Genomic DNA, 26,716 nt, shown 5'->3' on the forward strand with positions numbered 1-26,716 from the left:
TCTTTAATCACCACTTTTATTCAAACAGACATCACATGGCTGCTGTTATGATACACTGAGAAGTCCACAAAATTACTGCCCCCACCACAAAAAGCATTAATTATAAAGAAACACCAGACAAACTCAAATTGAGGGACATTCCACAAAGAAACTGGTTTGTACACTTCAAAATGTCAAGTTATTAAATACAAAGAAAGGCTGAGGAACTGCTCCACACTGATAGAAACTCAAGTCTTAACAGTGTGTGATGCTGGATCAAATTCTGGACCTACAGAGGACATTTTGGGACAATCTATAAAATCCAAATAAGGTATATAGAGTAGAGGGTTATAGCGTATCGATGTTAATTATATCAAGGATTTTGGTGATGTGATGGTGGTAATATAGGAGAGTAATTTTAAGAAAGAACGTCCACCATGACAAGTACCATCAATACTTCCTGGCTCTATAGCACAAGTAGATTAGGATAATGGGCAACCTGGATATGATTCTCCACTCGGTCACCTGCAAGCAATCAGTTGTGAAAGGACTGAGAACACAAAGTAATGTGTTGACACTAAAAATGAGAATTCACAAAGCACAGTAAAAAAGAATGCCAAGATGGGCAGTAAAGGGAGTAAGAGTCAGAGGAAGCATAAAGCATTCAAGTATTAGATAAGAGCACTCAAAAAGGCAGATAGCCGGCTGGCCTAGGAACTGGGGTAGTAATCACGGACAATAGGTATGAGAGGTATAAACAAACCATGAGCCTCAAGCCTAACAGCTTCAATCATATTTGTTAACAGAAGACCTGCATTCTGTTACCCTTTATTAAAAACTAATTGTAAATACTATTCAGCAATAAAAAAGAAAATACTGGCACATGCTACAAGAAATATCCTCAAAAACATTATGGTAAATAAAAGCCAGACACAAAAGACCACATATTGCATGATGCCATTTATATGAAATGTCCAGAAAAGGCTGAACTGTAAGGACAGAAGGTAATTGGTGGCCTGGGACTGAGGATGGGAATGGGGATTAGCTGTAATCCCAGTTTGATTACAGTACATAACAATTTATTTGTAATCCCAAAATTGAGGCTCATGCCTCAAGTTTTCTCATTTGCTATTCATAACAACTATAGTACCTAACTTACAGGGGCTCTTTGAAGATCAAATGAGATAATTCAGGTAAAAGCTTAGAACAATATCTGGCACTTAGTAAGGGTTCAAGATGTACACACACATGTCCAGCTAAAAAACTTAAAAAATAAAATGCATGTAAAAACATAACATGCATGTAATAAATTACAGATATAGGAAAAAAGTCAATTCATACTTATTTAAAGATTCAGCAACAGCCCTGGCCAGGTGGCTCAGTTGGTTGGAGCGTTGTCCTGTACATCAAAAGATCGAAGGTTCAATCGCCAGTCAGGGCACGTGTGGGAGGTAACTGATGGATGCTTCCCTCTCACATTGATGTTTCTGTCTCTCTCTCCCTTCCTCTCTCTCTAAAAATCAATAAAAACATATCCTCGGATTAGAATTTAAAAAAAGATTCAGCAACAAACTATAGTTCAACCTAGACCTATTCCTTAATCAAGGTAAATAGCTCAAAATACATTGGGAGAACTTTTAAAATATACACATAAATGGTAAGAACAAAGGAAACACACTAAATGTATTATTTCCCTAATATTTAGGACCTAAATAAAGTATAAGGAAATGTTGAGATTCTTCCTCAGCCTCTCATCTTCGAAAGTTGACATTTTGATGTGCAATTCCCTAATTACATAATTTTTCAGTACTTTCCACATTTTTTCTATACATAAAAGTCCTTTATGGATACGGGACTTCCATTTTATAATTTTACTCTAGTAATTTTTTTATTATAGAGCAGGCTGTCATTCATCTTAATATAATCTTGGACCAAAAAAACCCAGAAGTCACTACTGCTGAGGCCAAAGGCACCTACCTCATTGACATACATACACTCTTCCATGTTTTCTTGTCCTTCATAACATACACTATGGTACTGGAGGAATCAAAGGTCTCTTCCCATCAGATGTCAAATAGTGATATAGATACTGCCTCCAGAACTCAATCCTGTCCATTGACTCTTTAAATACAGGTATACAAAGTGAAAAGTTGCTAACCACCACTCCACCAGACAAGTAAATACTTGCTTAATTTTAATCTTTTGAAATAACTACTCCATTGAACATAACCTGTATATCTTTGGTTAAACAATATTGTCTCACCAGCATCAACATTTACATTCTCTTATTATCTCTAAGACCATTTATAAAATGAGCTTGTTTTCATTACTCTCTAATTCCTTAAGTATTCCCAGAAAAATTTCCTTACATGAGAAAGTAGAGACAAATTTCAATATTTGATAAATTTTATCTCGATAACTTTGAAAACAAATTTACTCTTTAGATTGCATTATAAAAAATACATTAGTCTTCACATTAATTTTACATGGAAATATATAATTGTTTGAATATTTAAATATAGCTTCTCTTTACCAAAAAAGTGTCACTCAAAGCCCTACTTACACAAATAATTTAAATGCACAAATGCAAACACACTTTACACAATATTGTCCACATACTACTTAACTTGGGACAATTATAATAAAAATCTATGCAAGATACTGAACGAGTACAAGATTAATAAAATATTCATTGTGGCGGTAATTCAATTTTCACTATTAAAAGAAATTAATGCACTCTTGAATACACAAAAAACATCCAACTGTTTTATCTAATCTGCAAATGAAGCCGAAGCGTATTTTGACAAAGGGGCACATCTTGTAACCTACCAAATTCTGAAAACAACTCATTTCTAATTTAACTGAAATTATAATTTTTACAATTTCAAGTTTTTAAGCTTGTCTAAAATAATGATTACAAGAACTTAAGTAAACATTTCCAAAATGTTTTAAAAAACATCAGTACTGTGTATTTTAATATTTTTAGTAATATAAATTTTTAAATATAAACCTTTTTCCTCTCAAAAAAATGGAACTTAGAAGAGTTTCCAATGTGAAAAAGCTAGTGAATTTTTGTGTTTGATCATTTGAATGATAAGAACTGTCCTCTTTGCATGATGTAATCACAACAGATACGATATATCATAATTACACAGTACATTATTTCCATATGATCCCTAGCTTTTAAATTTACATTAAAAGTATGCAGAATGCCTACTGATAGCACTTAAGGGAATTATACATCTACTTTGTAGAAAAAAAGACACCAATACTCACAAGTAGAATATTTTTATATATTAGCTTCTTGTTTACTTCCTAATCAGTAGGACAGTATTCTTCCTAAATTAAAATTGGAGAATTATTTTAAGCCAGTAATCCACAGTGATATTTTAAGAAAGGAAATTAAAGTATTTTTATATGAGGCAAGGTTAAAGTTGCTTTACCACTAAAAATATAAACATTTGTCCATTTTTCAACATAATTACTGCTTTAAATTTAGAAGTAAAGAAATCAGAACATAACACCATCATAACATACGCACAGGTTAAATAATGGCCCCTGAAATAAAACTACATTTAGAAATCAACTGTTACAACACTATATTTCATTAATTCTAAGATAACAACACACTTTTATCTCTGAAATCATGGTACACTGATATAGTTTCAATGAAATATGGTTTATACAATAGAGTTGAAATTCATGTTTTCCTTTAACATTAACGATACAAAAGAATCCAGAATCCTTGGCTTAAGGATTATTGGACACATCTGTACTAGCTCAAGCAGTGTCCCTGAATAAAGGATCTAAACATATTCTGAGTATCTCAGACCTAATCTGCGTATCTTAACATCTTCTATTGGATCATTAAAATGGTTAGCATGTTTGCCTGGCCAGCCTGGCTCAGCAGCTGAGCATCGACCCAGGAACCAAGAGGTCACCGGTTTGATTCCTGGTCAGGGCACATGCCCGGGTTTTGGGCTCGATCTCCAGTGGGGGGGAGCAAGAGTCAGCTGATCGATGATCTTTCTCTCATCGATAAAGTTTCTCTCTCTATCTCTCCCCTTTCCTCTCTCTCTAAAAATAAAAACATATTTTAAAAACAGGATATGCTTCCCATTCATTCATTCATTCAGTTCAACAACAAAAAAATAACAAGTTTAAGGAAAACCAAAATAATGTACAAATACATACTTTCTCACTTGCAAAACCAGCCCCCACTTGAGGGGTCAATTTTATTAGATCTTTTCTGATATCAAGATTATAAATAATTGGTTAATGACAACAATCAGTGGTCTGCCCAAATTACCAAACCAATAATTTCAGCTCAAGCTATTAAAAAGTAATATGGTAGTGCCTAAAACATTTTAAAGCGATAAGGCCATAAAATAACCTGGATTCTCCTATCAAACCACCAACCCTTCAGGTGCAGGGGAATAAAGGTGACAGAAAAGTATACTCACACTGGCAAGATCACTTTCCCCTTAAGATACAATAATGCTAAAGGAAAACAGATTGTATATTACAGAGATTGTATATGTGCGTGTTGAAATGTGGAAAGTTAGAGACTTGCAGATCCATTTTAAATAAAGCAGAAGGAGTTTGTGCTATGTATATAAAATTACCAGGCAGTTTTTTAAACCTGGATTAAAGATTATGGAATCTTATTATCTGGAATGCTTTTAAAAGAAAGATAAATTATATCTCATTTGTGATTAAGTCGACCTCACTCAAAAGTTGAGATTATAAGTTTCTTCTTTTTAATTATCCAGTCAGAATACAATATTAACAGTGCCACTCTGAAACACACTGAATATAAGTACACATTCATTGTTCCCATTTTTGAAAAGTAAAAATAAGATAGCAATAAATGTTTGCCATATTAATTCTTGTAATATTATAACCTGCTGACATGAAATACAATCATAAAGAATAAATGAGGACGACTTGATTTGGGGGAGAAAATTATATATACTGTGCTAAATTATGTGACATAAATTAAGATGAAGTTCTTCTATAGCAAATGGACAAAGGGTCTTTTGAATCTTTAACAAAAAGGACCTTAAACACTAATTTTAAAATAATATAAAAGTTCTGAAAAATGATGTCTGTAGCAAAATAGTTGAAGGTTAATTTTTTTTGCCAAAGTTGGGAGAGCTATGTTCACTAATTACCAAATATATTTCAATTGAAGTCCTGAATCCTCAACAACCTTCAACACAAACAGTTCTAGTTGACCTTACTGAGCAACAATTTGTGTAATAGTCGAGTCATCATTCTATCAGTATATGGCACCTGAGAATATAAACTTCTCAATTCATATATTCTAACAGGCTTACGACGCTTTTTTTGCTTTTTTCTCGGGCGTTTTTTATTACCATTCCTCTTAGTTCCTACAATGCTGGAAGAATCCTGCACACATTGCTTGGGATAAGAGCTCTTTATAGCTCTTAACTGCTCTTCAGCACCAGTTGATGGAACTGAGTTCGAAAGTATTTTAGCTGGTCTCTTTGCCTTCTCGAACCTACTGACATCAGATTTTGTCTTCTTAAGTTGCATTCCAATAAAAGCCCTCCTGGACTGATATTTGCGACGCAAAAAAACAGAGTATTTTGAAATATACTTTCTAATTATATCATTTAGTTTGGTCCGAATCCAAATGGACTGTTTTTCTGATGTGATTCTGGATTTTTGCTGGAGAATAACTGGTCTGTAAACCTTTTTAAGTAAACCTGGCTTATTATCAGTTGTCGCCTTCCTTCTCTGAACTTTCTTTTTACTTTCTAAATACTTATTTCTCACTGATTTTGGCGAGATTTTGGCAGCATCACCATTTAAGAGAGTTAACTGGAAATTACTTTTCTTCGGAACTTCACCAGAATTCAAGGTCTCTGATTTTGCCAGAAACACAGAAGACCCACTGGGCCCCTGGTGTGACATTAATTCATGTCTTACTGACACTGTCATAAAAGGCGCTGAAGTAGAGCTTTGTACATGAGCATCGTCATCTCCTGCACTGGAGTTCAGGTCACTAAAATGAATCTGAACCCAGTTATTCCTGTCAGGTTCTGATACTTCTATGTTCAGAGGAGGATTAATCACGATTTGTTTATTCAATGGGTCATAATAATTAAAGGAACTCTGTTTGTATTTGTACTGGATGCTAAAGTCCTGATTGTTTTTATCGCTACGGCGCCTTATTTTAGAGAAGTTGAAGGATTCACCTTCCTTCAGCTTAATATTTGAAGAAAGAACATAGACTAAGGCATTGGGGTGCAAAGGCTTCAAAATGTTAGTATATGATTCAAGAAATTCAACTGTTCCAATTTCGATTTTTTTTGGTTTTCTGTCGTTGTGTAAAAGTAAACGCTTCAGTGTTGGCGAGTCTTCCTCTTGTCCACTTATTCTTTTTGTCACTAAGTAACTCATGAGATTGGTTTGAGTTCCATGGCTGACTTTTACAGCCTGGCATCTAGAAGCCACTCGCCATGTTTGTTCATAAGGCCTCTTTTCTGTAGGGTGATGGCTAGGTTTATCTAAGGCTACTGAAAAGTCATCAATATTATAATCACAGTCTAACAGGACTTGAATGAAAGCAGTATCATTAAGGTCAGCCGAGGTCATCTTTTTTTCTTCATTCAAATTTTTTTTTTTTACTTTCCTGGTCTCACAGTCATCATCAAAGTAACAGTGGAAACGACCTTCCTTAAATTCCTTCACAAGAGCATTAATTTTCATGTCATCTTCTCTCATTATTTGAGACCATGTTTTCCCCACAAATGAAGGAGGGACATGAGGCAAGGCTTCAAGAACTGGTTCATCAGTATTATCTTCTATGGCCTCCCTTGTTTTTTTCAGGTTCCTTACAGAATCAACCTTGGGAACAGAGCTTGAATGGGAATCATGGTTCACTTCTTTCAGGTTAAAAGACACCTTCTTAACACCTTCTTGAGGCTGGTCAGCGTCAGATTGATGAGAGGGAACACACTGCAAACTCACCACAGAACCACTAGGTTCACACCTCTTACTTTCTGGATCTGTATGTTTTGACTTCAAAAGGTTATCTTCATCAGCCATTTGAAGAATCGCTGATTCAGAAGAGGCATTACAATCTATTGCAGAAACACTGCCTTCACAGCTCTTATCTTTTAGGCCACTAGTTTCTCGATTTTTCCAAATGTTGTCTACTTTTTCAGCTTTCTGCAGTTGACGAGTCGCTGGCTGAGAAGTGTCTTTCCCTTTATATTTTCTTTTAGGATTATTAGATTCACAGCTCTTATCAATATGTTTTGCCTTTTTTTTGTCAGACCCTGGTGACTGGTAAGTCATAGACTGATGAGAGGCATCATTTTGAAAATTTACTTCAGAACCGTAAGACTCACAGGCTGACTCTTCCAGAATAATGTAGTCTTTCTTCTGGTTTACCACTTTGAATGTCTTTCGGGATTGGTTTGACTCTGATTGAGGAGAGGCTTCACAAACATATCCTAGTTCAGAATCACAACAGTCATAGCACTCACCTTCTAGAGCAAAACTTTTTGCATTTATACAGTCAATTCCTCCGACAGTCACTTGAGGTGAGTCAATCACTGGCTGACATTGAATATCAGAATCAGCAATCATTTCACAATCACTATCACCAGTCACCAGGTCCACAAGCAGCATCTTTTGAAGATTTGCTTCTTTGACTGACACTTGAAATTCATTAATTACTATTTGAAGAGGGACATCAGAATCAGACATTATATCAGAATCACTAGTCTTTTCTTCCATGCCAAGATGCACTACCCTCTGAAGGTTCATTTCTTTGCAAACCATTTCAGGTTGGTCAACTTCTAACTGAAGATGAATACCAGAATCACATTTTATTTCAGAGACACTAGGTTCACAGTTCTGATTTTCTAGGTCATTATGATCCTCCTTTTCCAAGTTTATTTGTTTGACAGCCACAGGAGATTGATCAACCACTAACTGAACAGGAGCATCAGAATCACAACTTATTTGAAAATCACCTAATTTATAGCCCTTATCTTCCAGGTAAATATGGTCTTCCTTCCAAAGACTTACTTCAACAGCTTTTTCAAGCTGGTCAGTCACAGACTGAAGAGGATCATCATAAGCAAAACTTATTTCAGGAACACAAAGATCATTGCTCTTATCTTCCAAATTGACATGTTCTTCTTCCAAAATGTGTGGTTGCTCAACTGCTGATTGAAGATGGACATTTGAAACATAAATCACTGCAGAATCATTGGGTTCATAGCCTTTATCATGTAGATAAACATGTCCCTCCCTCAGAAGATTTATTTCTGTAGTTGCCTCTTGAATTTCATTAGCCACAGAATGAAAAGGTTCATTAGAGTCAAAATTTATTTTAGAATCACTAGGTTCGACAATCTTACCTTCCAAGTCTACAGGCTTCTTCCAGAGGTTGATCTCCTTAACAATTTCCTCAGTTTGGCCAGCCACTGACTGAAAAAGGACATCAGAATCATACATAATTTCAAAACCCTTAGATTTATCCCTCTTCTCTTCCACATCTTCATCCTTCCAAAGGCTTATTTCTTTAACAGTTTCTCTAACCTGGTCAGCCACTGACTGAAGAGGGTCATCAGAGTCAAAACTTATTTCAGAACCACAAGATTTATTGTGTTTATCTTCTAGCTCAATATGCTCCTTCTCCAAAATAGTTATTTGAGATTGATCAACTGTTGACTGAACCAAGAAGTCAGAATCCAAACTCATTTCAGAACTACTATATTGGCTGTTATTATCTTCCAAGTACACATGACCTTCATTCTCAAGGTTTATTTGTTTAACAGCTGCTTCAGGTTGATCAGGCACAGACCGCGGAGAAACATCAGAATCCTGTATTAATTTAGAATCGTTAGGTCTATCGACTTTTTCTAGGCCATTATCCTCTACCTTCCACAGGTTTGTTGTTTTAGTCACTTCCTGAAATTGTTCAGTCAATGGCTGAAGAGGGTCATCAGACTCAAAATTTACTTTACAATCACTAGGTTCCCTTCTTGTGTCTTCCAGATCAACATGTTTTTCCTTTAAAAGGGCTAGCTGAGATTTCTCAGTGACTGACAGATGAGGGGGACCAATATCTAAACTTATTTCAAAATCTCTAGATTCAGTACTTTCATCTTCTGGGTCAACATGGACATCCTCCAAAGCAGCTATCTGAGGTTTTTCAGTCATCGACTGAGGAAGGACATCAGAATCCAAAATTATTTCAGAACCACTATATTTATCACTCTTGTTTTCTAAAACACATTCTTCTTTCTGAACATTAATTTCTTTAACAGCTATTTGAGGTTCAGTCACTGAATAATGAGAGACATCAGAATCCAAATTTATTTCAGAACTGCTAAATTCAGGACTTGTGCCTTTGAATTTAGCATGCTTTTCTTTTTGAAGCCACATTTCTTTAAGTACTACATCAGTTCTTTGAATCACTGACTGAAGAGGAATACCAAAATCCAATCTTGTTTCAGAAACACTTAATTCATTACCTTTATCTTCTAAGTTTATTCGTTCTTCTTTCTGATTTATTTCTTTCACAGCTCTGTCAGGATGATCAGTCACTAAATGAGAAATATAAGATTTCAAACTGATTTCAGGAACACTAGGTTCATTACTCTTGTTTTCTAACTGCACGTGCTCTTCTTTCTGAAGGTCTACTTCTTTAATGGGATCTTGAGAATGTCCAATTGTTGAATGAAAACTATCATAATTCAGACTTAATTCAGAAACACTAGGTTCATTTTCCTTACTTTCAAAGGGCACCTGTTCTTCTTTTTGAAGAGTCGGCCTTTTAACAAGTACTCCAGAAGAATTTGTCACTGAAAGACGAGGGACATAAGAATCCAAACTTATTTCAGAACCACTGGGTTCATCATTCTTCCTTCCTAAGGGTACATAGTCTTCTTTCTGAATGATTACTTCTTTAACAGCTACTTCAGGTTGATCAGTCCCTGAAGGAAGAGGTATATCAGAATCAAAAACTGTTTCAGAAACACAAGTTTCATTCTTCTTATATTCCTGATCAGTATGTTCCTCCTCAGCTACTTGAGACTGGTCAACTGCTGAGCAAAGAGGAATATCAGAATCAAAAGTTATTTCAGAACTATTTGACCCACAGCTCTCATCTTCCAGGTTAATGTGCTTTTTTCTTATTTCTTCAACATTCAGCTCAGAATGCTCAGGAACTGACTGAAGAGGGGGATCAGAATCAAAAGTCAACTCAGAACTGGAGCACCCATAGCTCTTAACTTCCATGTCAACATTTTCTTTCATATTTATTTCGCCCAGAGCTCCATGAGGTTGTTCATTAGCTGACTGATAAAGAGAAGCATGAGAAATAACACTTAGATCAGAAACACTAGATTTAGCACTCTTATTCTGCAGGTCAACAGCTACTTCTTGAGGGTTTACTTCCTGAACTGTCTGAGGTTGATCAGCCACTAATTGAGCATCAGAGTGGATATTCATTTCAGGACTATAATATTCACAGTTCATATCCACAAGGTCATTCTTCTCTTTTGGAAGATTTATTTCTTCAGCAGCTCTCTGAGGTTCATCAGTCACTGCCTCAGGAGAGATACCACAATCAAGATGTGCTTTAGCACTACTGGATTTGTGGTTGTCTTTCAGGTAGACAGGCCTATCCTTCAGATTTCTTTCTTTGACAGCCAGTTTGGGATGGACAATTACTGACTGAAGAGGTACATCACAATCAAAACTTGTTTCTGAACAACTGGATCCATAGTTCTTATCAACCAAGCCAGTGTGAACCTTCTTCTGAAGTTCTGTTTCAGTGACAGTCACTGGGAGTCGGTCAATCACTGACTGAAGTGGTAAAACAGAATCGGCACTTATTTCAGAGCTACTAGATCCATAGTTCTTATCCACCAATTCAATGTGTGCCTCCTTAGGAAGGTCTACTTCTTTTGCAGGCTGTTGTGCATAGTCATCAGTTGGCTGAAGTGAGGTATCACCATCAAAATTCATCTCAGAATCACTAGAATCATAGCTTTCATCAACCAGGCGAACACGCACTGCCTTCTGAACACTAATGCCTTTAACAATCACTTGAATTCGGTTGGTAGCCAACTGAAGAGGGCCATTGCAATCAGAACTTATTTCAGAAACATAAGCTTTATTATTCTTATGCTGCAAATCAGCACATCCTTCCTTTGAAAGGTTTGTTTCTTTGGCAGTCACTTTAGATTGGTTAGTTAGTGAATAAAAAGAGGAACTGCAATCAAAACTCATTTCAGAACCTCTTGACTCATAGGTCTTATCTTCTTGGTCAATTTGCTCCTCACTCTGAAGGTCTTGTACAGCCGCTTCAGGTTGAACAGACACTGACTGAGAGCCACAAGCAAACTCCATTTTAGAACTCACTGCGTTTTTCTGTTCCAAAGAGGCTGGCTTGTTAAAAACCAAATGCTTTTTTTCTTGGGTATGATCCATATTAGGAAAGAATTTCTCATGGTGCTTTGGAATGGCACCTTCAAAGATTCCTTTATTAGAAGGCATATCAGTTTTATTCAGATTGATTGCTGGGTTATCTGCTAACTTGGAAAGAGATTCAATTTTTAAGGAGCCTTCAGTACCCATTAATGTATGAGATTTAAAGCCAGTTGACAAAGTTTTACCCCGAGATTTTACATCTTCCTGTATAATCAATTTATCTGAATTTATACATACAGATTCTGTATTTGATTCTTTAGGTTTCAGATGTAAAAGTGAAGAAGTTTCTAGATGGGATGAGAGCATAGGATTTCTAGAGCCCCCGTCTCGCTGTTCAAGATATCTGTCAACTTTGTTTGGATCACATTTGTTACCTGAATCCAAATTGGCCACTAGTGGTAAGCTAGTAGTACTAGTTATAACTGGTCGAGCATAAGAACTTTCAGGTAAATGACGAGCAGGAGCAGTAGAAATCACTGAGGGACATAATAGGTTTTTTCCATTATTTGTATCTTGACCAACACCTACTGGATTAAATTCTTTCAAGCCACTCCCAATTTTATAAACAAATTCCAAGGGCTGCTGTTGCCCCTTCTCCAATTTTTGAATAACTGAAGGTCGAATTGGAACACCCTGTATACATTCCTGAGATTTACTAGGTCTAGAATACAACTCTTCAATAGGTTCAGAACTTCTGGTGGCTATCTCTCCTCTGACTCCAGTAGCATTATTAGCCATTTCTTCAGAAACAGAATCATCAATTGGAACCACTTCAGAAGGTGCCGCATTATTCCTAAGAGGTCTCTCATTTTGTCTTGATCTAAAAAGAAAAGGGGAAAATCATAAAAATACTCTAATATTACTGTTTAAAATATTTAAATAAAGACACAATGTTGTTTTCTTTTTATCCTGGGTCAGATTCTTAGAGGATAAAGAATTAAGCCAATCACACAAGGCTGTATAATGCATTTCAGGAAAGTAATCAGTGCAGATGGAGGTAGCTCCACCAATTGCTACTCAATAAACAGAAGTGGCTCCTAAACAGAAGAAAAATGTAAAGTCATACATTATTTTTCAGTTATCAGAGCAGTAAATAGCAAAAAGCTTAATGCAAGTTACTTAACCTTTTAGGCTTTAGTTTCCTCCTCCAAAAAAAGCAGATAATAATATTTCCCTTGTGAGACTGTTTTGAGAAATAAATTAGTTGTTACATGTAAAGAGCATTTTTTTTAAATCCTGGAAAACAGTAATCATTCGCAGATATTAACTATTATTATTTTAACACACTGTTTTGGCAAAGGTGCAATGACAGACACTTTAATACATTATTGGCAGGAGTATAGATTAATCTCTATGAACAATTTGGCAATGCCTATTAAAATTGAAAATGTCAAGAGAAGTCTAAGGACAAGTTAATGTAATATGATTATCCTGGATGGGATCCTGAAACACAAAAAGACATTAAGCAAAAACTAGGGAAATCTAAGTAAACTATAGAATTCAGTTAATGTATTACATTGGTTCATTAATTGTAACAAATGTACCATACTAATGTAAGATGTTATTAATAGGGAAACTGGATGAGGGGATATATAAAAACTCTCTGCACTATCTTAATTTTTCTGTAAATCTAAAACTACCTAAAAATAGTCCATTTAAAATGATAAATAAAAAATTTTAAATATATTGACACCTAAAAAATACCTTTATTAAGCGTTTTTAAATTTGAGAGACGTCATAATTGCCTGAGAGAATATGCATACGTGTGTTGTCCACATGTAACTTTTTTTAAACATGTCATAGCTGTTACTATTGTTCTCTTTCCCATAAAAAAATATCACAATTAATATCAAGATAATGTTTTTGGTATTTGTAAAATAAAAATGTTAACCCTGGTATCAAAATAGTATCATGATGGGCAAAAAATTTCCATAATTTTTCATACCTCTGAACCATAATCAATAAAATTGCAGTACAATAATCACTTTGCCCTAGTTTTTCAGAACCCTAGTAGAGTATCTCCATTTGTCTTAAACATTCACAACGTTCTCAAAATAAAATCAATTTTGTATCATTTGGCTATGAAAAGAGAGAAAGAAAAGACAGACAAGCAGAATCATAAAATACAAAAAATAGCAAAATTCCAAAAAGGTTAGGAATCCTCATTTATATGCTTTGATTTGCATCGATATTTGTGTGTGTGTGTTTAAAGTTAACAACTAAATCATCATCTGTATTTATACTCATTTAAAACTAATTTTACAACAAAAAAGCCCTCCAAAAATCTAATGACTAAAAGTTAAAAACCACGCTTTTCTGAAACTCTTTTGCTTAAAAGGGAAATTTTTTAAACTATCTATAATTACAGCAAAGCTATATATCAAAATCTATGAGACGTCAAAATAGAAACTTCACACTTTTAAACCTTCCATTAAAAAAAGAATTAGTAAACAGAAGTTAACTAAATGAACACCTAATTCAAGAAGATAGAATAACCAAATTCCTCCCCCAAAAAGAGTTGAGGAAATAAATTAAGAAAAAGAAAAACCAAAAAATAGGAAACAAAAATAAAGCAAGAGCTGATTTTTAAGAAGGCTAAACTGTCCAGACATGAAGGCAAGAGAGAAATTTTTTTAAAAGTACAATTTAGAAAGCTTATAAACATAATTAAATAATGCGGTGTTGGCATGGGATTAAACAACTCAAGGAAAACAACTGTATTCAAAATCAAATATACAGATACGCAAATTTAGGAATTTAGTTTATGTTGCAGATGACATTTTATACCAGTGGAGATAATTAATACACATTTATAAAAAATAAGAAGTCCTGCCTCACAGCACATATTTTTAAAATTCCAGGAAGATTAAAAGTATTTGAAAGAAGAAACAAGGGCATAAGAAAAGACATGAAAAAAGTCATGAAGGGAAATTCCCCTTAGATCTAATTATATCAAAATGTTTAATTTCTGTATCATAAGAGATATACACAATTGAAAGACATAAAACAAATTCTGAGAAAACATTTACAACACATTTAAAATACAAAGGCATAGGATACATAAATATTGCATACAAATTCAAAATATACAAACAATTCAATAGAAAAACAGGCAAAGTATTATAACAATTCAGAGGATAAATATATGTCTAATAATTACATAAAGAGAGAAGTTCCATTTTACTTACAAATAAAGAGAGACACTTTTTTGGCCTATTATGTTAGGGAGAACAAAAAAGATTGATAATCCCAGTGCTGGCAGGAGTGACAAGAAAGGAGCACTCTCATATACTATTGGTGTGTATGTCTAAACACCAGTTTTATAAATACACAAAACTGACCAGCCTTACTGTCACCAGTTTTCCTGTGGCTAGTCTTTTAAAAGCGATTTTTGTTGCCACATTTTTCCCGTGCTATAATCCTGACATAATTATAAAATATCTTGATATATAATTATTTATTGGCCTAGAACTTTTATTGGGAAAGAAGCATTATACAGTCCAGAACTTTTATAGTGAAATGTGCTACTTTAGCTAGGGAAAATTTAAAAAATAATTGCAAAGGGAAGTTACTAGATAAAATTTCACATTATATTCCCAGATTCAAAGATGCACTTTAAGAAGTACTGAAACATTAACACAAATATCTACTATGACATATAATAACTATGTACTCATATTATCCCACTGTTAATTTACCTGCTTTCTTGATAATGATATGGGTGGTGCCGCAGTACATCCTGCAAGAAACGTTCCATCAAACTATTGGAACCACCCATCCGTTGTCTATTCTGTGTGGTCAAGTACATATGCTGAGGACTGGACATATGCTATAAAGAAGAAAGAAACTTGAGTATTTTTAAATGGGTAATATTCAGTAGTGAGAGTTTCATAAAATGGATTCATTTATATATATACCCCTGGTAGAAGTATAAATTGAAATATCCTTTCTATAAAGCAATTCTAAAATATGCATCTAAAATCTGTAAAATTATCTTTCCCTTAGATATAATAATTACATATCTCTAAATCTCTCCTAAGAGAATCATCTTAAATGTGGGTGATTTGTGCAAAAAATGATGCTATTACAGCATAACAAAAAAGCTGAAAATCTCCTCAAATCCTTAAATTATCATGCAGCTACCTATAATAATACAAAGACTTTTAATAACATAGCGAACTATTACGTTTTAGGAAATGCAACAATCACATGTATGCTTTCATCTGGGTCATGACGTTTGCATATGATCAGTACTCATTGATGACTAATCTTCCAAAGGGGTTATTCCAATTAATACCCTCACCAGTGGTGTATCATAGTCTCCATTCCTCTACTTCCTCATCAACACTTGATATTGTCTCTTTAATTTTTACTATTGTAGAGGGGTTTTCATATTATCTCACTGTGGCTTTAATTTACAGTATTTGTGATAGCTTTTCATATTTACTGGCCATGTGGATAACCCTCTTTCATGATGTGTCTGTTTCAAGTCTCTTCCTCTGTTTCAAATAGATGTTCTTTTTTAAACAAATTATAGAAAATATTTATTCTGAACATGAGCTCTTTTGTTCAATTACATGTGTTTCAAGTATTATCTCCCTCTCTGTGGCTTGCCTTTTCACTTTGTGTGTCTGTGCATGTGTGTGTTCATAAATAAAGTTTTACTGGTGTGTACCCACATAAAGTACATCCAAGAGTTACAGGGTACCTTTTTGCTTTCCTAATCATCTTCTATTGTTTCTTAGCTGCAGTCCAGTTTACCAATTTTTTTGTCAGTGCTTCCTGTGACCAGTTTAGGAAACCTTTTCCTATCGCAGTCATGGAGACTTTCACCTATTTGTCTCTAGAAGCTATATTGTTTTACCTACAATATTTACATCTATAATGTCCTTGGAATTGATTTTTATATCCAGGATGATTTAGTAATAAAGTTTCATTTTCCCCCCATATGGATATCCAACTGAACCAGGATCATTTATTGATGAAAGTATAGTAGTCGTCACTGCTCTTTAATGCGACCTCTGTCACAAATCAAATATGCATGTATGTGTCTCTTCCTGGAGTTTCTGGTTTATTCCCATGGTCTTCCTAACTTGGCACCACTGTCTTAATGACTATAGCTTAAAAGTTGATATCTGCTACAGTAAATCCTCTGACTTTGCTCATCTTTAAGATTAGTATTCTGCTTCTTCTTAGCCTTTTGCATGTCTATACAAATTTTTAGAGTTTTCATTTTAAAAATTTGATGGAATTTTTACTGGAAGGTCATTGAATCAATACCAGTTTGGACAGAACTGACATGTTTACAATATTTATTTTTTTTTCTTTTTCTTTTTTTTTCTTTTTTTAAATATATCTTTATTGATTCCAGAGAGAGGAAAGGAGAGGGAGAGAGAGAGAGAGAAACATCAATGATGAGAGAGTCATTGATTGGCCGCAGCCCAAAACCGGGGCATGTGCCCTGACCGGGAATCGAACCCCGATCGCCTGGATCCTAGGTCGACACTCAACCGCTGAACCATGCCCGGCAGGGCTACAATATTTATTTTTCTAATCCATGAACATGGTATAACACACCAATTATGTAATTTTTCTTAAATTTCTCTCAATGTTTATAATTTGCTTTATAAAGATCATACACTTATTTTGTTATATTTATTCCTTAAGAATTGTGTCCTTTGAAGCTGTTGTAAATATCTTTTTTTTTTTTTTTTACTCATTTTTAGAGAGAGAGAGAAGGGGAGAGGGAGACAGAGAGAAACATCTATGTGAGAATCAAACACCCATCAGCTGCCTCCTGTATGCCCCCTATTTGGAATCAAACCAGCAACCTTTCCATGCAGGGAATGATGCCCAACCAACTTAGCCACACTGGCCAGGGCATACCTATTTTTTTTTAAATCATTTTCTGTGTTATGTTTGTATATAAAAATACAATTTCTTTTTATGTTGGCCCAACAAGCCTTTTTAACTCAATTCTGTTTATCTAGGTAACTTCAGAATTTCCTATTTCACATAGTGTGCAAATAATAGTTTTATTTATTCTTACCTAATTTTTATCATTTTATTTCTTTTCCTTTCCTTATTTATCTGACTGGATGTCTAATAAAATATTGCATATAGTTTAATGCAAGCATCAAATCTATTTTCCCCTAATACATTTGGATTTAATCTTTGTTTTTATTTTTAAATCTGTTTTTATTATTCTTGCTAATACAATGTCCCTATTTCCCTTCTTCCTTGCCTTCTTGTGAACTATTTTTTATTATTACAATTTGTCCCTTTCTATTATGGTAGTTAGATTCTTTTTCTGCTCCATTAGTGGTAAGAGATTATATCAAGCAACCTGACCTATCAAAGTCTAAAATTACTCATTACTTTACTCTCTTCTTGAGCAATGCAAAGTCAACAATTAACTCAATTTACTTTCTTTCCAATTTATATGCCACTGCTGTTAATCCCATGAGACATTAGTCTTTTTTTTTTTTTTATATATACCTTTACTGATTTCAGAGAGAGGAAAGGAGAAGAAGAGAGAGAGAAAAATATCAATGATGAGAGAGTCATTGATCAGCTGCCTCCTGCATGCCCCCTGCTAGGGGTTGAGCCTGCAACCCAGGGATGTACCCTGACCAGGAATCGAACTGCGATCTCCCGGATCCGAGGTCGATGCTCAACCTCTGAGCCACGCCGGCCGGGCAGACATTAGTCATTTACATTGCCTACGTATTTACCCTTCCATTGCTCTTCATTCCTTCCTATCTCTCTGAGCTTCCAACTGGAATTACTTTCCTTCTACCTGAAGAACTACTTTTGCTATTTCCTTTAGTATGGGTCTGCTGGACAAATTTCCTTAATTCTTGTCTTCTGAAAATGTTTTTATTGAACCTTCTTTTTTAAATGATATACTTATTAAATACAGAATTCTAAGGTAGTGTTATTTTCTTTCTTTTGGCTTCCACTGTTTCTGTTGAATATTCAGCTGCATCTGAGCCCCTTATTTCTTCACTGCCTTAATAGTTCTCCAAAGCCTTGAAGTAAAAATATGTATCTATACACACATATATTTTCAAGCTTTTACAGTCAGTACAAATTACCTTGGCTGTCATTAACAGTCTTTTAAAATGTCAGTTTAGTGCAGGAATATCCAAATGTCTAAAAATTATTTTAAACTTCAAGCAAAAAAATTATATGAAAGCTTACTGCATAAAACTTGTCAAAGGGTTAACGTGTTTTATTATTATCAAAGGTTCAACAAATAATCTCCCAGTCAAGTGATGATATAATTTGAGAAAAATATTAAAAAGAGCTTTGAGATTTATTATCTGCTTCATGTTTATAACCAATATTAAAAAAGTATTTCTTTTTTAAAAGGTGGAGGTATGGAAATTACAATAATAAAAACTTTTCCTTAGTGTGAATTTAAGTGATTAATATTAGATAATTAAACAAAGCAAATGCTACCAAACAGCAGAAATTTTACACATTATAAATATAAACCTGTGTTTGATATAAGGTGAAACAGTTAGCACTAGTAGAACCAGAACTTCATTATACTATAGTTTCACCTATGACATAATTCCCTTATGAAGATAAATGCAAAACTACTCAACAAAATACTAGCAAACCAAGCCCAGTAACATATAAAAAGGATTTACACCATGATCAAGTGAAATTTTTCCCAGGAATGCAAAACTGGTTTAAAATCTGAAACTTAGTCAATTGTAACTGTTTATAAGACTAAATTCTGTTACCCTCCCCCCAAGCAATTTTTATGTTGAAGTTCTAACTGCCAATATGACTATATTTAGACATAGGGCTTTTAAGAGGTAATTAAATCACATCATATAGAAAAATGAACTCAAAGTAAATGAAAGACCTAAATGTAAGAGCCAAAACTATAATACTCTTAGAGGAAAACACAGGCATAAATCTTCATGACCTTGGATAAGGCAATCTTGATGACACCCAAAACATAAGCAGCAAAAGGAAAAGAAGTTAAATTCAACTATTGCAAAATTTATAAAACTTTTGTGCATCAAAGCATAAAATTCAAAGTCCTTACCTTATTTTAGAATGTCTTACAGAATCTAATGCTCTGAATTATTTGCCTATCACTCAACACCCACGCCCACCTCACACCCTACCTCTACTATAGCCACAATGGCCTGCTGGATTTTGGTTAGCATGCCAACCAGCCATCTGTCTCAGGATGTCTGTGCTTGCTCTATCTTCCCTCTACCTAGAAATTCTTCCCCAGAGAAAAGCAAGCCTGGCTCCCACACTTCATTCAAATCCCAGCCTTACTTAGCCACACTACCTAAAATTAAACTCCCTCCCTTAATTTCCCTCATAATATTTATCACAATCTGACGTATTATGTACTAAATTTATATGACTATTTTCTGTTTTATTGTATCTTAATGTAAGCTTCATAAATAAAGGGACCTGGTTTTGTTCATGGTCACATCCCTAGAACCTTAAACAAGTGTCTATCAACTAGTAGGTTCTTATTATGATCTATTCAAGGAGTGAATAAATAAATTGAATAAAATGTGAAAGAAGAGGAAGTCACTACTAAGTCCTTTGAGGTATAGTAACCATATTAATACGATCTTCTCACCTGATCCAGATTAGTATAGGGCACACAGCAATAGCTGCAATATCCTTGTCTGCCCTGCATGTTGAAGATCAAAGTCAAAAGGTACTGTCGTTGAATGCTCAAACTGGAAAAAAAAACAGCAAAATCACAATAATTCCTTACCATCACAAGGAAAGTACTATGATGATATCAGAGAACAGAAATTCATTCTTGAGTCCTAACCACCCTTATATCTCACAATTAAGGAAATAGATAGGCTTCTTTCCCTGAGCTCTGGAATCAATCAGTGAGCCTGGAGTGGAGATGATAGCATTATTAGGACTGATACAGTATTGAAGAATATCATACTCCATTTAAAGACAAATTACTATTTCTAAGTTGTTACTATAGTATATTTACTCTACACCAATGAAGCGCATGAATTTTCCCATGTTTCTATACAAAATCCCAGATTACTTGAATTGCCAGTTCATATATAACATCTAATTCTCTGTCCTGAGAGGAAAGATACCACTTGTATTTTGTGCTGAGTCCAGAAAAAGACAGATTTTAAAATAATTTACCCAACAAAGTTGCTAAAAATCAAAATAACAAACGCAAGACATTTCTCTCTGATAATTACATAAACCAAATAAATAAGGACTTTTTCCCCCCAAGTGGTGTAATGAGGTTTCTCTACAAACAGTTTCCGATTTTCTACCCCTTAAAACTATACTCCTTCAACATTGCATACTGCAGCGGTTTTCAAATCAGAATGAGTAACAAAGTCATCCCCCAAAATTCTGACTTAGTAGAGCTGAGACAGAGTCTAGAATTTAGAATTTTTTTTAATTCCCAAGTAATTTTGATACACAGCCAATGCATTCACTAACACAATGTGTATATAGTTTATGATTATTTTAAATAACAAATTCAATACAACGCAGTTTCTGCTGCATCTTCTTAATGTTAAAATAGAATTGGAAGAAACAATTTTATCACATTTTTAATTCTAATTATTTAAACACTGTATGTTAAATACATAACAGAATGATTCTACAAGTGTTAGGAATATTTCTGATAAGAAGGATGGGATGACCCTCCAACAGGAAAAGTTTACTTATTAAAATCAATGTTTAAAAAATGGTATCAGAACCTTAAAACCAGTAAGATGAGAATAGAAAAAAAGCTTCATCGTGAAAATGCTGTAACATTCACTTACCTATAACTTTTTGAGAAACTTTGACTTTTTTACTTCCCACACTTAGGAGGAAAGTGAATCAATTAAACCAGCCTCTGAAATAAAGAATATATAAGAAGTTATTTACTTACAATGTGGTTTTATTTCCATTAATTTACTTCATTTGTAATCTGAAGCAACAAATGAAACAAGCTTTAAGCTGTACTTATAGATATGAACATTTTCAGATTGAGAGAACCCTAGAACTTCTTAAACTTAAACTATGAAAGTCATTGAATAAAAAACTTTTTGTGCTTTATTTAAAATACAATTAAAGCATTCACTGAATGAAAGGCAAAGTGAAAGTATGAGTCTAATATCACACATACACAAAATTTAAATGCTTTAAATATTTTTTAAATCTTTAACCCGTATGTTCTTCAACTCCCAAGGCATTATTACCTGCCATTTCCATCATCTCTAAGGTCATATACATGCTACAACAATGAGCTACAATGAATCAGAAGCACTTGTTGGTATTTTTTTAAAACTCACATGCTATGACCCACTGAAAAAACTTACTGAATTAAAATCCGAAGGTGAGGAGACAGGCCGATGCATATCATGCATATTTAAAACGCTCCCGGGTGCTTCTGATATAGATTGAACCAATAACATATCACCTTTTTTATGTACTAATAAAATTATTACTTAAAGGGATCATTTCTTTGGGGTCCAGGATTATGTTATGTTGCACTCTGAATTCTACTGGTACCTGACATTTTTAAGAAGTAGCAAATCATTTACCTTCAGCAGAAAAGGGCAGGTATTTATTTCATCAGCTGTATTAGTCCCGGCAATCATCTGTAAATTAAAACAATCTTCTTAAAAGATAAGCTCCAGAAGTGTCTACCATTTGTCAAATAAACACCTCCCAGTTATATTTAAGTTAAAAAAGTGACACAATTAAGTTTCCAATAATAAGAAGAAAAAATATTAACTTTTGAACACAAAGCACTCCACATGGCCTCCTAAGACGCTCTGGAACAGACTAACTGTGATAGCCCATATGACCCCCATCAAATACATCAGATCTCTGGGGTCGGAGAACAGCAGCTTTAAAAGAATGTAAGGCAAAACCGTGCCTCTAAGGTTAGGAACAAAGATACCATCAAACCCAAAATAAGCTTCATGAGAAACTTATAAAAGAGATATTTATCTGAAATTCAGTTTAGGCTCTGCACTAACTGCCCAACTCCTAGCTCCTGTGTTAGTTTTAATGAAAGATACTGTCAATTCTTTATCATCTCTATTGAAAATTCAGCCAAATTACCAATTTTTTTATTTTTCCACACAGCTGTGGACAAAGTGTTGACTCTTGCCCAGAATTGCTGGTTAACAAAAAATGCCAATGCTTTAACTCAAAAGAGCTGGTGACACCCTGTATATTGAAGGAATAGATATTGAGCACCTATCCTGTGTAAGGTTTCAAGGTAGAAGCTTTAAGGGATAGACAAGCTTTCTTGCCCTTAAGAAGTTTAAAATGGAATTGAGAAATTAATGCAAAAATACCAAGTGGTATCTGAGAAATGCCTAAGCACAAATAATAACTGCTAATAGGTTTTAACCAGAGGGGTCAGGATGCACAGTAGATACGAGGTTTTTTTTAACTGGAAATTGGAAAATAGGTAGAATTTGCTTACACAAAGGTCAGGAAAAGATATTCCAAGTTCAAAAAAGCAAAAGTACAAAGGCAGGAAAAGCACAATGTATATTTGGAGATATTAAGTTGACAAGTTCAGATGGAGCTAAGGTTTCATTTAAGAATTTAAGAGGCAATAAAGCAAAAAGAGTAGATTGAGTTTTGACATGATAGGGTTTAAAAGCAGACTAAAGACTCTAGACCATATTTTTAGGCAGTATGGTAATATTTTGGAAAGCAATGTATTATACTCAAAGAGTACTTTAAGAAAATTCTGGAACAATGGTTCTTTCCTACTCAAAGGAGCTTTTCACAAGGTAAGGAATATAACTGTTAAACTATTCAGCACCGCTTCCTAAAATACTGGAGAAATTAATTTATACCCAAAATATTCAAGTTCAAAGAATCAGTTATCCCTTAAAACAAAAATTTAGTCCCATTATGCTTGCAAATTAGGAAAACACAAATTTTTTTCTTTAAAAAACTGCTTTTATTTTTATTATGAAAGTAAAGCATACTTATTATAATAAAAGTATAAAACTAAAGAAATAAAGAGCATAAAAATCAGCCACAACCCCACCATCCACCATTAATTAACATTTGCCATATATTCTTCTTTGTTCTAAACATGTTTTTATAAACATGGAATAGATTTGATCTATTTATTCTGTAGCCTCCTCTGTCACCTAACCATACATGATAGAGCACCTCTATATATTACATAATTCCAAAACAGAATGTTTAATAGTTGCATAGTATTTCTCTCATTTTATTAGTGTAAGATAAAAGCCCTCTTACCTGACAGAAACCAATAATTGGTGAACTTCTAAAAAATTAGCCAGTAAGATGATTTAAAAAATACATATACACATAATCTTACTATTTTATCTAACTTAAAATATAGAATTGCATATAGGTTTTAGGTCAAATTAGGCTTGTTTCACTGAGGTTGTTTTTTTTGTACATAGGACAGCTAGAGTTCCAAGTCATCTTTTTTTCATTCTTTCAAAACCCTTACACTCAACAAGTTTCCATTTTCATTCTCTAAAGCAGAACAAAAACTTTAAAAAGACAGACTCAAAACTGAGAGCACCTTTACGATTGTTTAGGATTTTGTCCAACCTTTTAAAGTTGTCATACCCAATTAAGTATTTTTGTAAATGCCTTTTTTTTAGTCCAAAGCATTCAATTTATTTTTCATAAATATAACAATGCTATAAAATGACAATGCTTACACTCTTATTTCATTGGTTTATGTAACATTAAAAACTGCATAAAGCTACCTGGGGCAGTGAACAGAGACTGAATTGTCTGAAAGGACTTTAAAAACTAAAAATGTTTTGTGTGTTTTTTTGAGGCTATTTCTTGCACACCTGAGACCTGTACCTGTTTTGTTAAAATTAGTTCAGAGCTGTAGTGTGTACGTTTCTTAAGTTCACTTTGGTGCTGAAATAAAAGCTAACAAAATCCAGAATCCCTGTGTGAAATATTTGTCAACAGCCTGACAGACACCGATTTACTAGAAAAGACAAAGAAGGGCAGTTGGTCTATTGAATAAAATAATTTAAATTACCTCTAGGAATACGGATACGATTAAGAAGCAATCACAAAACAATAGCCAAATAATATTTTTTTAATTGTAATTCAGTGTCTCTTTCTTTACAATGTTAAACTGACTTTCAACTTCCCATTTTTCTGTATTATCCACTTTATGCTGGTGTAGCTCTGGTGACAAGCATTATCCTGGACACCTCAATTCAGTCGTATTAAAATAATAATAGCTAGCTTTTAGTGAGTACTTAATCTGACCCAGGCACTATGTCAACAGTTTTACAAGCGTTATTTCATCTGAGTATCAAACAGCCTCATGAGGTTGGGGTTATAATAGCTCCTACTTTACAAATCTAAGAAACTGAGGTTTAGAGAAAAGCAGCGGTATCTTGTTCCAGGTCACAAACCAATAACCAGTGTAGCTAGGATTTGACCCTAGCAGTTTATGCTCTTATCCTCTTAACTGTTATAAAATGCTTCCTCTCTGTATTTTCGGGAATGCTAATTACTTATTTTAATATTAGGTGAAAGCAAATAATTAGAAATCTAATTCGCTGCAATAAACACTGTCACATATTCCAAAGAAAAGAGTAAAATAAAGCTAATATTTAGCTTAAATGCATCACTGCTCCCACTGAGATGAGTGCTGTCAGTATCTTGGATTAGTGACTTTCAAAATTAAATATCGTGGCACAAGAAAGCAATACATTTTATACCACAATCCAGTACGCTCCCGTAGGTACACATGAAGGCACCCACGAACACACAGTTTTGCAAAACAATACCTTCATGATGCGTAATGTAAAGCATTCTGGTATTTTCTATGCTATTTTATTTCCTTTTTTTCTTTTAAGTGCTAGTTACGACTCACCAAGTTAATTCACAATTTACCAATGGATTGAAAACTGCAATTTGTAAAAACACTGCCTCAAATTCTTAAGCAGAGCAAACAATATTTTATAGAAAATGGTTGTTTGTTACCCTTAATTCAATTTCTTTCCATCCACTATCTTGGCCATTACAGTGATACTTTATCAAATCTTTAACGAGTGTCTTTACTAAGGCTGACCGTTGGCCAAGGTGCAGGGAGAAAATCACTGCCTACCACGCTTTGGATCTAAATCAGTGCAAGTTGAGAAGGCAGTGGAGGGATGTTTAAACATCGATATAGAAAAAGTCTTCGATGTATTAAGTACAAAAAGATCATATCAGTACCCCAAACATGCAACACACGAATATAATTTATGAACTCCAAATTGTTAACAGTGACTCACTGTTGAACATGAGGTTGCTATGGGCTTTTTCAGTGGGTTTTTTTCCTATTAGTACATATTTGCTATAAAATATACATATATGAAATTCAATTCTGGGGGGTAAAAAACGTTTTAGTTCCTTGAGAGCCAGTATCTCGTTACGCATTTCTTCCACGCGCTACCAGAATCATCCCGTCGGACAATGTGAGGAGCTGGAAACGGCCTTTTTAGGAGCACGTAGTGACGCCGGCGTAATTTGACCAGATTTACACAACTGTTGCACGGCGATAGTAAAATGATCGTTAACCAAAAAAAGCCAACAAAACAAGAAACCTAACGTTTCCCAAATTCTAATCGGAGGAGGCTAGTGAAGGCCTAGGTCCGGGGGCCGCTGGCCACAGCGCGGGGCACGGGGGGAAGGGGATTTTGTAGACAGGTGGCTCCCGATCTCGGTCCCACAGGTGCCCGTGCAAGTCCCCGCGGGTCCCAAGCCCTAACGCCGACCTCCGCGGGGGCCCCCTCCCCTCCGGGCTCCGGCCCAAAGCCCCGTCCGCCAGCCCCTCCGACCCCGGGCCCCCGACAGAAGCACCAGGCAGCCCGCGCCCCACCTCCACCCCGCGCCCCAGCCGCCGCGATCCCGGCCCGGAGACGCCGGCCCCGCTCGCGCAGGAGGGCCGGGAAGGGACTTGGGCGAGGGGAAGCCGAGGACCTGCGAAGCGGGCGCGGGAGCCTGGCGAGCGGTCCGCGGGTCCCCCGGGAAGAAGACGGCGCCCGGGGCGCGAGGCGAGCAGGCCCCACCCCCGGCCGCGCGCACGGAGCCCGCGGGCGTCGCCAGGGCTGCGCGCCGACTCGGCCGGCCCGCCCGCGCCCGCGCCCGCCCCCGCCGCCGCCGCCGCCGTTCTCACCTCCGTGGAGGCCGCCCGGATTCCTTCCGGGCCCCGGTGGAGGCCGAGGACCGGTGGGTGCGCTCCCTTCCTATTCCGGTT

The 26,716-nt window shown here is 35.2% G+C and overlaps 1 protein-coding gene across 3 annotated transcripts; it reads right to left on the reverse strand.

Moving 5' to 3' along the window:
* On the reverse strand, nt 1-26,716 carry ZDBF2 (zinc finger DBF-type containing 2). Of its 3 annotated transcripts, none has more exons than XR_015714912.1 (7): nt 26,636-26,716; nt 22,032-22,088; nt 21,267-21,340; nt 20,087-20,189; nt 15,162-15,292; nt 3,256-12,283; nt 1-2,100 (listed from the first exon to the last, which is right to left on the reverse strand). XR_015714912.1 is itself a non-coding variant. In XM_087819625.1 (7 exons), exons 4-7 carry the CDS (start codon nt 20,144-20,146, stop codon nt 5,209-5,211), a joined length of 7,155 nt encoding a protein of 2,384 aa, XP_087675751.1. In that variant the 5' UTR covers nt 20,147-20,189; nt 21,267-21,340; nt 22,032-22,088; nt 26,636-26,716; the 3' UTR covers nt 1-5,208. The 3 variants fall into 3 exon arrangements, 2 of the variants coding, with proteins under 2 accessions (XP_087675751.1, XP_087675750.1); XM_087819625.1 differs by having other exon boundaries at nt 1-8,451; nt 8,563-12,283; XM_087819624.1 differs by having other exon boundaries at nt 1-12,283.

This window comes from Miniopterus natalensis, chromosome 8, assembly GCF_054644295.1.
Source record: "Miniopterus natalensis isolate mMinNat1 chromosome 8, mMinNat1.hap1, whole genome shotgun sequence".
In the NCBI taxonomy this organism is placed as follows: domain Eukaryota; kingdom Metazoa; phylum Chordata; class Mammalia; order Chiroptera; family Miniopteridae; genus Miniopterus; species Miniopterus natalensis.